This window comes from Leuciscus leuciscus, assembly GCF_965113295.1.
Source record: "Leuciscus leuciscus genome assembly, chromosome: 16".
NCBI lineage: Eukaryota > Metazoa > Chordata > Actinopteri > Cypriniformes > Leuciscidae > Leuciscus > Leuciscus leuciscus.
In genome coordinates, this window is record NC_138740.1 from 35793680 (window position 1) to 35805950 (window position 12271).

Sequence of the window (12271 nt, forward strand, 5' to 3'; positions counted from 1 at the left end):
AAGAGGAAAAACTACAGACTGCAGCTTTAAAAACTGAGCACCAATAATATTTGATTTCAGCAAAACAGTGACACTGAAGACTGGAGTAATGATGCTGAAAATTCAGCTTTGATCACAGGAATAAATTACATTTTAATATATATATATATATATATATATATATATACATTTCACATTTGCAATAATATTTCATAATATTACTGTTTTACTGTACTTTTGATCAAATCAAATAAAGGCAGCCTTGATGATATTCAAAATAGAAAATGGTTCTCTTAATATTTGTAATAATAAAATATTACTTCTTTTACTGTATTTTTGATCAAATAGATGCAGCCTTGGTGAGCAGAAGAGACTTCTTTCAAAAACTTTGAAAAGTGTGTTGTGTGTTGGCGTGCACATGCTGACCTTGCTCTGTGTGTCTCTCCAGAGGGACTTCAAGCGTCGTGAGGAGCTCCAGCAGACAGATGTGGAGTGTTGGCTGGGCTTCATCACGTTTCTGTGTGAAGTGTTCGGCACCATGAGGAGCAGCGCTGGAGAGCCGTTCAGAGTGCTGGTGTGTCCCATCTACTCCTGCTTACGAGAGGTACACAACACACACACCTCATCAACTGCAGGCCAAAGGGAAGCGCTGTATGTAGAATCTACTCGGATTAAATACTGTGACTCTGACTTCCTGACAGAACACATCTCGCTCTGATGGATGTGAGATTAAAATGTCACATTAACTCATGAAACAACAGTCAGAAAGAGATCAAAATATCAAAACAAATTCCTATACATTTTACTCTTTATCATTAAAGGAGACCTATTATGCCCTTTTACAAAGTCTTGATTAGTTTTTGTGCTCTACAAGAACAGGTTTTCATGCTTTAATGTTCAAAACACATTATTTTTCTCATATTCTCCATTGTTGCAGCTCCTCTTCACCCAGTCTGTCAGTAACGCTCTGTTTACTTCCTGTCTCTATGAAGCCCCTCCTCCTGAAAAGCACACTGTGCTCTGATTGGTCGACTGGAGCTTGCGTTGCGATTAGTCGATCGCGTGTCAGACACTGATATAGAGAATAACTCCTGCTGGAGAGACTTTGTAACGTTGCAGAGCTTTTTCATGTTCAAACTGCAACATTACACAGTAAAGAACGTTGAAAATATAAAAAATCAGAATAGGACCCCTTTAAATCTTCTGCTGTTTAGCAATGATATTGTTTATTTCCTACATATTAACTCACCATAACTGAACATGTTGCTGAACACTGAATAGGTGAATGTGTATTCAATTGTATTTATCTGATGACCATAAATAATTTTTTATATTTTTAAGTAGGGCTGCGCGATTTAGAGAAAATGCGATTTAAATTTGTAGGGCTTTAAATTTGTTTGGCCAAGCAATGTTTTATATATATGAGTGTGATATAATTATAATAATATTATTATTATTATTATTATTAACAATAATAATATTGTTATTATTATTACAAAATAAAAAATGAAAACAAGACATTCCTATTGTAATATTTCACTCTAAAATAAAAATATTTTAGATAAATAATTTTATGGTACAACTGTAAAATAACAATTCTAGTCTTAATTTCTTCATTTTCAAACTTTAAACCATCAAGCTTTTATTTAGGTGGTTTTTACAAGTTTGGGAAGTGGCGCACTTCATGTTTATTTTCGTGCATAATCATGCAGCTCTTCTTTCAAGGTAGTTTTGCTTTGTGAAAGTTACTGTATTTTTTTCACAATACATCAAACTCATTTCAAAAGATCAAGAAAAAATCGTTTTTTCATTATCCGACCCACTTTAAGACTTAAAGATGATCTTTGTCTGATGAAATGCCCCGATCGCTGGTGAATAGGGCTTCCCTGTCTGGGCTGAATCCTGTCAGTTGTTCAGCTGATGACAGACGTGATCCGTCAAAAGCCAAAGTTTGATTCTTCAGCCGCTCCACATCAAAGAGACGCGATCTGGGTGAGAGTTCAGTGTGTGTTTGTGCCGTATGAATGCCGCTATTCAGGATCGCAGTCGGATTAACATCCCGTTCGGCTCTCGTATCGGCACGTCCCGACACGATGGTCTGGGAGTCTGAACAGGCACTTTGTGTCGGTGTGTGACAGCGATTACGTCTCAGCCAGGTGTGTGAAGTGTGTGTTGTGTGGACCGGCAGAGCAGGTCGGGTAATTACAGGTGATCCAGCTGTAGTGTGGAGCTGACAGGTGTATTTGGAGCGCTGAGGGTGTGGGAGATAATAAAAGACAGGATGAATGGAGGGAGGGAGAGAAGACAGCGTCTGTTGTTCATTTGAAAGCTGCTTGAACTGAAGGGTTGGACGCATCTCTGATCTTCTCAAACCCTTTTGTTGGATTCTTTTGTGCATTTTCATCACCTTTACCTGGTTGCACACAGCTAGAACTCACATATACAAGTTCTACACTCTTCATTAATAGATTTGGAAGGCTCTAGTGGTAAGAGAGAAAACTCGAGATGTAAATGCAGTAGGATAGCTGAAGTTTGTGTTTCTGATTTTATAGATGCAATATTTGCATATTAAAGTGCCCCTATTATGCTATTTTAAAGGTTACTAATTTTGTTTTGTAGTCTCCTACATGCATTCAAGGGCAAAAACAATATCCGACCAGCCTCAGCCCTTTTCTCACAGTGTCTGCAACAGTCAATAAAGGATCCAGTCTCTTTAAACCCCTCCAGTTTCCACGAGTCTGCCCTTCTCTGATTGGTCAGATGGCTCAGTCTGTTGTGGTTGGCCTATTCTGTTCTGATTGGTCAGATGGCTCAGTCTGTTGTTATTGGCCTACTCTGCTCTGATTGGTCAGATGGCTCAGTCTGTTGTGGTTGGCCTACTCTGCTCTGATTGGTCAGATGGCTCAGTCTGTTGTGGTTGGCCTACTCTGTTCTGATTGGTCAGATGGCTCAGTCTGGCTCTGAGTCTGTTGTGGTTGGCCTACTCTGCTCTGATTGGTCAGATGGCTCAGTCTGTTGTGGATGGCCCAGACTGTTGTGATTGGACGACCGCTTACTGTGTGTGTCAGAAACCAATTTTTCATTAACATATCTACATTTTAGCTCCAGATCTTCCTCAGGACTTGATAGACAGTGATACGTACTGTACAGTAATGATGGCGTCTGTTTTACCGTATTAATTCCAGCTCAAGACTCAGTCTTTGGGACAGTCTTTGTAAAGTGGATAAAGTGGTCTCAGCTACAACTGCAGTGTTTGAGGGCGGGGCAAAGTAGACATTGTTCAAAAGCATGAAACTGGCGGTTATGGTAAGGGGCGGGACATTTCCCAAACACGCTCGAAGTGGTTGACAAATCACAACACACTGCTCCAGTCGACCAATCAGAGCACAGTGTGCTTTTCAGAAGGAGGGGCTTCATAGAGACAGGAACTAAACAGAGCGTTACTGACAGACTGGGAAGAGAGGAGCTGCAACAATGGACAAATATGAGAAAAATAATGACGCATGAAAACCTGTTCCAATAGAGCCCAAAAACTAAATCTAGGCTTTCTAAAAGGGCATAGATAGGTCTTCTTTAAAATATGTCTCTGTGCTAGTAGAGAGTTTGACCATGCAGGATCATGTTAATTTCTGAAGTCTTCAGGGAGATAATTACAGCCTTGCCTTTATGTTCTTCATTATATTGATTCTGATGTGGAGTTGTATTCGCGTACGAGGTTAGTTTGAGGTGGTTTCTGTAACACGAGCTCTGCTCCTGCTCTCTGGGGACGTCATTATGGACTATATAACTCTAGACTTAAAGCAGCGGTTACCCTGGAGACAGCATAAGGAGACCCCATCAGTAATTGCCCGAGACCACCAGGACTAGAAACCTCTAGACACCAATATACATGTTCACTCCTTCAAACGCCGCGGGCCATGGATTCAGGTCTGGTATATCTTATCATATATTCAGAGACTTTTGGGTTCTTTCAGACTTGGTTTTCTATTATAATATGCTGGGATGTAAGGGTCCTCCATTTCTTGCAATTATTGTTCAGGTGATTGGGTTACACTTAAAACTTTTATGCATAATGCATTATAAAAGTATTTTTAATGCATTAATCATATCTTGTAATGCACCTTATAATGCATTTTATGGTCTCGTGAATAATTTTAACCACAGTTATGATACATTATAATACTTATCTATTAATTGAACACACCTTTATAAACTATTATGCATTAAAACCTAAATAACCAATTTCAGATGCAACAAGGAATCTGAATATTAAAATGCATTTTAACTTTGGTTACAATTAAATATTAAAATATATAATGCATTATAACGTACATTATAAATACCTTTATAATGCATTATACATAAAGGCTTTAAGTAAAGTGTTACCAAAAAATCTTACTGCAAACATTTTAACTGTTTTTTTAACTATATATATATATATATATATATATATATATATATATATATATATACATACACACACTTTTTTTTTTTTTTTTTTTTTTTTTTATCTGGTAGGTATAGAATGTTTTTGGAAATAAGTGTAATGGTTTAAATCTTTGAATACCAAGTTTTGACTCCTGAGATACGAATAGAAATCTGTTCCAGAAGTATCTATAAATTTCGATTTAAATGTTCAGTAATCAGAAACGACTGGAACTCATAGAAATTAGTGAACCCTGTAAGACTCTTTAACCTTAACTGCAGGCTGTACTATAATTTTGACACTGATTTTCTCAACAAATACAGTTTTTTGGTATTTTCATTAGACTAGATCAAACGTTTGAAAGAGCAGAGCGCACTGCGCAGACGCTGCCGTCTGGTTAACATCCAGCTAATTGACGTTTGATCATGTTAGCAAAGCCCCTTCTTCCTTTTTTTGGGTTTGTAAATTTTTCTCTGAAGAATCACTACTTGCCACATTTACTTTAATTATATTAGGAGTCAGGACCAAAACTAAAGGCGTCATATTGTCTTTTGAAACCAAAGAGTGATGTAGTATGTAGAAATACTGTAATATTCACAACATAAACAGTAACATTATAAGTGTACTTTAGGGGGGAAAGTCCCTTAAAGTAGATGATCTGTATAAATGTGTGCTGTAATGTTTTGGAGACTGCTGTTGTGGTAACCCGTGAAGTGAAGTAAGGTATACTTTGAGAGCGAGTCTGCTTGAATGAAATTCCTGGTTTTTGTGTGTTTGTGCGGGAGGTTGTCAGCTGTTTTGTGAGACGGTATCCAGACCCGCTCGCGTCAGCTTTGATCAGCGTGGTCCACCGGCCCCTGCAGGCCCCCTGCCTCACAAAGGGCTGCCTGTGTCACTGCCTGAGTGCTTTTCCCGCCCAGCGTTCTGCTAGTCGTCTCAGTAGATCTCTTCAGACACACACACACACACACACACACACAGAGAGATCCACCTTCAGTAGCAAGAGCTATCGTATCAGAAAGGCTCAAGAACATCATTATAGTAGTCCACAAATCTTCTGAAGTCGTGTGAAAGCTGTACAAGTTTTAAAATACAACTTTAACTCTCAGCGTTAGGTGTTTTAAGTCTCGTTAAGTTTGGTATATAAGGTATAGCAATAGTGACGCTTGACTTTACCACCACTAATAGCTGGGCTGGGCAATATGGCCAAAATATTATCACAAAAAATGTTTTCCATATCATTCTATATCAATATTTATCATCCGTAATGGGGAATGAAATGCATTCCACATGTTTGTCAGAGCTAAAAAATTAATGTAAACATAACTTCGCAGAATTAGTTACCTTTTTAGTTCAGGGCCATAAATCATTTTTATCTTCTTTAGTTCTGTGTTTTATAAAATCCATCATCAAAAATTGTCTGTAATGCAATGAATTCATAGAACTTTAAAAATTGAATCAAACTTTTAAAGTTTAATCAAAGTAAAATACAGTATAGCAATTAATTTACAACAAAACCTTTTTTTTTGATCAAATAAAGTATAAATTAAAACATGAAAATATATTACTTGTATGATATTCCTCAAAATAATAGTAATTTATATTATAATAGGAATACATATTTTAATACTTATTATTATTATTATTATTATTATTATTATTCACAACATCTCAAATAATAAAAAAATATGTTTTAAAACATTTTTTGTAGTTGTTGTCGTAGTAGCAGCAGCATTTTAAGGAATATCACAACCAAGATCATTTTAATAATAATAATAATACTTTATTATTATTATTGAGCAATACCATACAACCAATATATTTTTTATTATAATAATGAATATTTATTGAGTGTTATTATTATATTTATTATTACGCAATATCATAAAACCAATATATTTCTTAATAATAATAATTCATATTTTAATAGATTATATTAGTAGTAGTAATGGTAGTAGTATCACTTTGAGAAGCACACGTTAATATACAATCATAATATATTTGTGTCATAAATTTGTCAAGTTAAACCAAACTTTTATTTTATTTCAAGTGTCATTAATAGTCTCTCTTTGGACTTTCCCAAACGCTGTTAAAACCCAGCTCTAGACTATGAGGATCCAGTCTGATTGAATCAACGTCTAGTTTTAATTTGTGTTCAGTGTCTGTGTTTAGTTCTGTATCGTCACTCTGTCATTCAAATGAGACGCTATAGCAATATAAATGGAAAAAGAAGAACTTTCAGCACAATTTATGAATGAATGATTATCGTTAATGAGCTGTGGCGATGTTGAACACAGTTCATGTGTGTCCGGGTCAAATCAGCAATTTTGCATTACACACACATGTTGGCCAAGACGAGAAGAACATTCTTACATAATGTCCAATGACATTATCGTGTCTGTTACGGGAAAAGACATATGGGAAACCAGACCACAGGATTAGAATAGCTGCTATTTTTTAGTGAAAACCATAACATTGAGAACATTACTAAATGCTCAAATGCTTACATTTGTTTGCTTTTCGGGATTTCTTTCATTCCGTCTCATTGCATTGGTCATCTTTGGGGCCCTTTGCATATTTTTTAAATAATTTAAAATTCCCTTTGAAACTGAGAAATGCATGTTGCATCAGACTCAGTTGCTGAATAATAATGTGTATTTGTCCTGTTTAGTGAGTTTCACTTCTGTTTTTGTGGTCAGACTGAGCACATTTCTGTCTGTCACAATAGTTGTCTGGGGTTGAGACTTGTACTCGGGTGATATTGGTCTCGCTGGCGTCTGTTGGCTGGTGGTTTATGAGGAACAGTGAAAGAGGAAGTGAAAGATGATTCGTGTGTTGATGTGTGGTCTATATATACATCTGGATTACCAGCAGAGACCTCCTGAAAGCTGAAGTCTGTTCAACTGTGCAAATTAAAGATGCATATTCTAATAGCTCAAACAGCAGAGAGCGGCACTAGACGCGTTCATTTCCCAGGGAATGCATGAACTTCATGAAGGCAAGACATTACAGGCAGACAAGTTTGCTTCCATAACTTGTCTTCTTTCAGACTAGTGAAAAGAAATCGTCCAAAATACACATTTAATAAACTTTATCTATTTTGCGTCTGTATAGATTTCAGTTGCAATGCATAACTTTAAAGGCTGCGAGTCTGAAATCTCCACTTCAACAGCTTTACATGCACCACACTTTACAGTTTTATTCCTATCTATATTCTGAAGGCTTTTAGAGAGGATTTTACGGACTGATTAAAAAGAGATAAAGGTCTTTACTTTGTTTATTGGGTGTAATAGAATATCTATTCCCAGTTCTTCTGAAACGCACTGATTTCTGCAAAGCCCCTCCTTCCGAAAAGCTCTGAGTGCTCTGATTGGCCAGCTCGACCCAGCTTGACCCAGTACGCACTGGTTCCTTGTGATTGGCCAAACACTTAAAGCGTGTGACGGAAATGTAACGCCCCTTTCCATAATCACATGCTTCCAAGGCATTAAGCAATTGTAAACACAGTTAATGTCGCCACTTTTACCGTATCAGTGTGAGTCTGTTCTGAAAATGTGGATGAGCCAACTGATCAGAACCAGCTTTTAAAGGGGTGGTATAATGCCCTTTTCACAAGATTTAAAATAAGTCTCTGATGTCCCAAGAGTGTGTATGTGAAGTTTGCGCTCAAAATACCATACAGATATTTTTACATAACATGTTAAAATTGTCACTTTTTAAGGGTGAGCAAAAATGCACCATTTTTGTGTCTGTCCCTTTAAATGCAAATGAGCTGCTGCTCCCGGCACAGAGGGCGGAGCTTCAACAGCTTGTGTCCTTTTACCTCAAACACGCATGCACTGAAAATTTCAAAAACTTTTAATCTTTTATGTTCAAACTATCTTCTAGTCATTGATTAGTATATTCTGTCTTGATAATCTTTAAATCGTGTTCCGGGGGCGGGGTTTATGTAAATTTTAGGGTTTGTGATGTCACTAACCCGGGAGGAAGCTCGTGTAGTCGAAACCATCTGTATTATTGTATAAAGCGCTATATAAATAAAGGTGACTTGACTTATACTTGACTGTGATTGGTCAATCGCTGCACCGCACACTGAAGTAAGGAGTGTTTTCTGTGTTTTAGCTCCTGGAGTCTCCTGAGGTGAAGGAGGACGCTGTTCTCTGCTGTTCTATGGAGGTGAGTTGAGTTTAACAGCATCTCTGAGATCGTGAAAACTTATGTAACACATTCATAATGATCAAGATCAGGGAGAGAGAGAGAGACTGATGGATGGATAAAGCCCAGGACACAACAAGCCGACAGTCAGGCGTTTATGAGTGTCTGTCGGCTCAGGTTTGTTCTGTGTGTTGCGCACCGTTGGCTCTAGTCGGACACCATTGTTGGTGGTTTTTTTGTTGTTGTTTTTGGTCGATTCAGAATGTTGAATCGGCGTCGGTGAGAGAGAATTCTGATTGGCTGTTCAGCTTAGCGAACGAGTCAGTGCACGAGAATAAAAGCGAAAGTGATGAAAGCGAGCAAAAAAATATCAAGACGGTACAGAGAGCGAGAGAGTTATAATTTTACATCATCTTACACCGTGTCCTAACCAGACGCGATGCGATAAGATTCCAGCGACAAATAATTTGTCTGTCCACACACTAGACGCGACGCAACTGCGAGATGCGTCAAAATCAATCAAAACCCACAGCCAATCAGAACAGCGTATGGGCGGAGTCTTGCAGAGAGTAATCTTAACGGCACTCGCAAGTAAATGGCTACATAATCAAATTCACAAATATTACACCATTTAAACATTATTCAAATACATAGGCTACTGAGTTACTAAAACAATCTTTGTCAAATAATACACTTGTCTGTCCACAGTTTGAACGTTCTTGTTTCCATATGTTTAATTTCAAGATCTGAGGTGAATTATCCATTCACGGCTACAAAGCTGGAGCACTAAATGATATTCAAAGTCACATTACACGCTTTTAACATTAAATAAAGCACATAAACAGTACCTGGGATTATCATCGCCACACTTTGTGTTTGTTGTTCCAGCGCGACGTCGCAGAAAAATAGAAACCGTTTCTAAAACATATTCGTCGCGTGTCGCCGTCGCGGCTGGTTAGGACAAACACTCTGATTAACATGGAAAAGATACATTTTATCGCGTGTCGTGGCGTCGCGTCGCGTGTAGTTAGGACACGGTGTTACCGGAGCATGCCACTGCGGAAATATTTTCATAATAACATGAGCCGACTGAAATGAAGAAATTGATCAGCGTGATTGATATTCAAAATTGTAATATATCAATGGTATATACCAATTGTTACAAATTTTTTATTTATATATATATATATATATATACGTGTGTGTGTATACGGTATATATACCGTATATACATGTGCTCACACACACAATGTGTGTGTCTGTCTGTGTGTGTATCCAAAACACACATATATATATCCAAAACAAACCAATATGATGTTCAGTGTGGATGATGTCCCATCTGCCCGCAAACCGGATCATCAGGAGACAGTTTGTCTGGACATCTGACTGCTTCCGTCCAGTCTCTCTCTCTCTCTCTCTCTTTGTCTCTGTCTCTCTCACTCAGACTAGCATCTGTTTCTCGGTACCCCCTGTGGAGTTGACCTCTGACCCTTCCTTGAGCCTGAGTGTGTCTGTCTCCCTTTGAACATCTTATTTCCTCTTAAAAACCACTCAGTGATTCCTGCCCCCTCTTTGTCTCTCTTTCTCCATCCATCTTTAAAGGAATATTACAGGATATTTTCAAATAAATGTTGATATTTGGTGCCACAGAGTCACAGTCTCGCACGTTTTCCTGAGACAATCATTTCATAAGTGAACATGAAACCTTCTGTTTGTCTCATTGCTGATTCTCTTCTGGTTGTTCTTGCAGCTCCAGAGCACCGGCCGGTTGTTGGAGGAGCAGCTTCCCGAAATGATGACGGAGCTGCTGGCCGCGGTGCGGGATAAGATGTTGTGTCCGGCTGAGTCCCAGCTGACGCGCTCGCTCCTGATGGAGGTCATCGAGCTTCACGCTCACCACTGGAGCCCGCTGGAGGCGCTGACCACTGCATACTACAACAGAACCATCCAGAAGCTCACGGCCTGACCACTGCGCAACACACACACACACACACACATCCAGAGACTCGTCTAACTAACCACTACAGGCCACGGACACACTACAACACACACACACACACACACACACAAGCATTCTGCAATAGGATGGATGAGACAGGGCGTTGTGGGATGAGGGTCAGAGGTCAGAGGGTAAAATATGCAGATTGAAATGAATATGTATATGTTCACACTTCACATCTGCATATTCATGAGCTGACCCAGACATACAGACGCAAAACCAGACAGTCATTAGACGCGCACGCAGACTGTCTGCCGTTCTTTCTAGACTAAATGTCAACAGAAAGAGAAATCTAAAGAAAAATCTACGAAATGAAAAAAATTAATCTCAAGAAAAAAATTATTTTGCACAAAAAATGAAGCCTATTTTTTAACCCTTTTCATCAACGTTTTATAATTTAATTAATGCATCATTATATTTGCATTAGAGTGATGATAATTTTGAGAATAAGACCATTTCTATTCATTTTTTTTTATTTCATTCTCTATATTTAAGATGTGGTTTTTTTGCATTGTCATTTTTTTCATCAGTTAAGCACATCCCCCCCCCCCCCAAAAAATGTCATGATGTATAAATACGTTACAATTTAATTAATGCATCGTTATTTTTTTGCATTAGAGTGATAATTTTGAGATTTGTTTTATTAGATTTTAAGAATTGCGTTACAAATGCACTAAATATTCATGATAATTATATCACAGTGCAGCAAAATCTAATTGTTCCTAATAATAGACTTCAATTTAAGGAAAATTTGAAATTCTTTAAACATGAAGCCTTTTTAAAGTTTTTTTTTGCATTATTTTCATGATTGTTAGAATTGCATAATGCATAAATACTTAACTGTCATGAATTTAACGAAGGGATGATTAGTTCTTGAGAATTTTTTTTATTTTTAATTAATTCTTTATTTATTTTTTATATTAAAGTTTTTTTGGGTGTGGTGGGCGGTAATTGTAGGTACAAATGTGCTTAATATTCATGAAAATAATGCCCAAAAATGAACAAAGTCTTAATGGTCCTAAAAAAATAGGCTTCATTTTTTTTTTTAAAGCAAAATCCTTATTTCTTTCTTTTGATTTTGTTGTCAAATATTCCCTGGTCGTGTTCACAGGATGGCTTGTGAACCCCGGAGAGTGTCTTTTCTTCATCCATCCGTCCCGTTTCGGCCCCCAGGCGTCAGGAGCACGCCGTCGACCCACGGGGCGTCCAGCTGGGGTCACGCTGACTCCAAAGGAGCAAGGCTTTCTTTTGTCGTAAACACACACAGCAGATGGCTGCGGGAGGTTCAGAGAGTGTGTGTGTGTGTGTGAGGACACATTCGACATGAAGTGGTCAGGTTCTTCACGAACATCAGTCGGATCTCTTGAGTTTCCTCTTCCTGTTCCGTCTCGGGCCGCGTCCCTGTTTATAATGTGTAATAGTGTCCTTAATGTTATGCATTATTGTTATTATTATTATTACTTTCTTTTATTCTTGAAGTCGGTTTTTTTTTTTTTTTTTTTTTTACACAAAAAACGTATAAATGTACATGTAATAGGCTTCGTTTATGAAATGCAAGCAGAATGCAAATTATTCCGAGAAAAAAGAAATGGTGACACTTTACTCAAAGCCTTTATCTAAAATGCATTATAAAGATATTTATAATGTGAATATATGTCATAATGCATTGTATCTTTTCATAAATAATTGTAACCAAAGTAAAATGCATTATA

General features: G+C 37.6%; 1 protein-coding gene across 1 annotated transcript in view; it reads left to right on the forward strand.

Moving 5' to 3' along the window:
- ctif (CBP80/20-dependent translation initiation factor) overlaps positions 1-12056 on the forward strand; it is a 71947-nt gene extending 59891 nt beyond the window's left edge. Inside the window, 3 exon segments of the mRNA XM_082141642.1 lie at positions 428-583; positions 8528-8581; positions 10311-12056. Of these exon segments, the coding sequence (XP_081997768.1) occupies positions 428-583; positions 8528-8581; positions 10311-10526 (426 nt within the window). The 3' untranslated portion in view covers positions 10527-12056.
- The last annotated feature ends 215 nt before the right edge of the window (positions 12057-12271 follow it).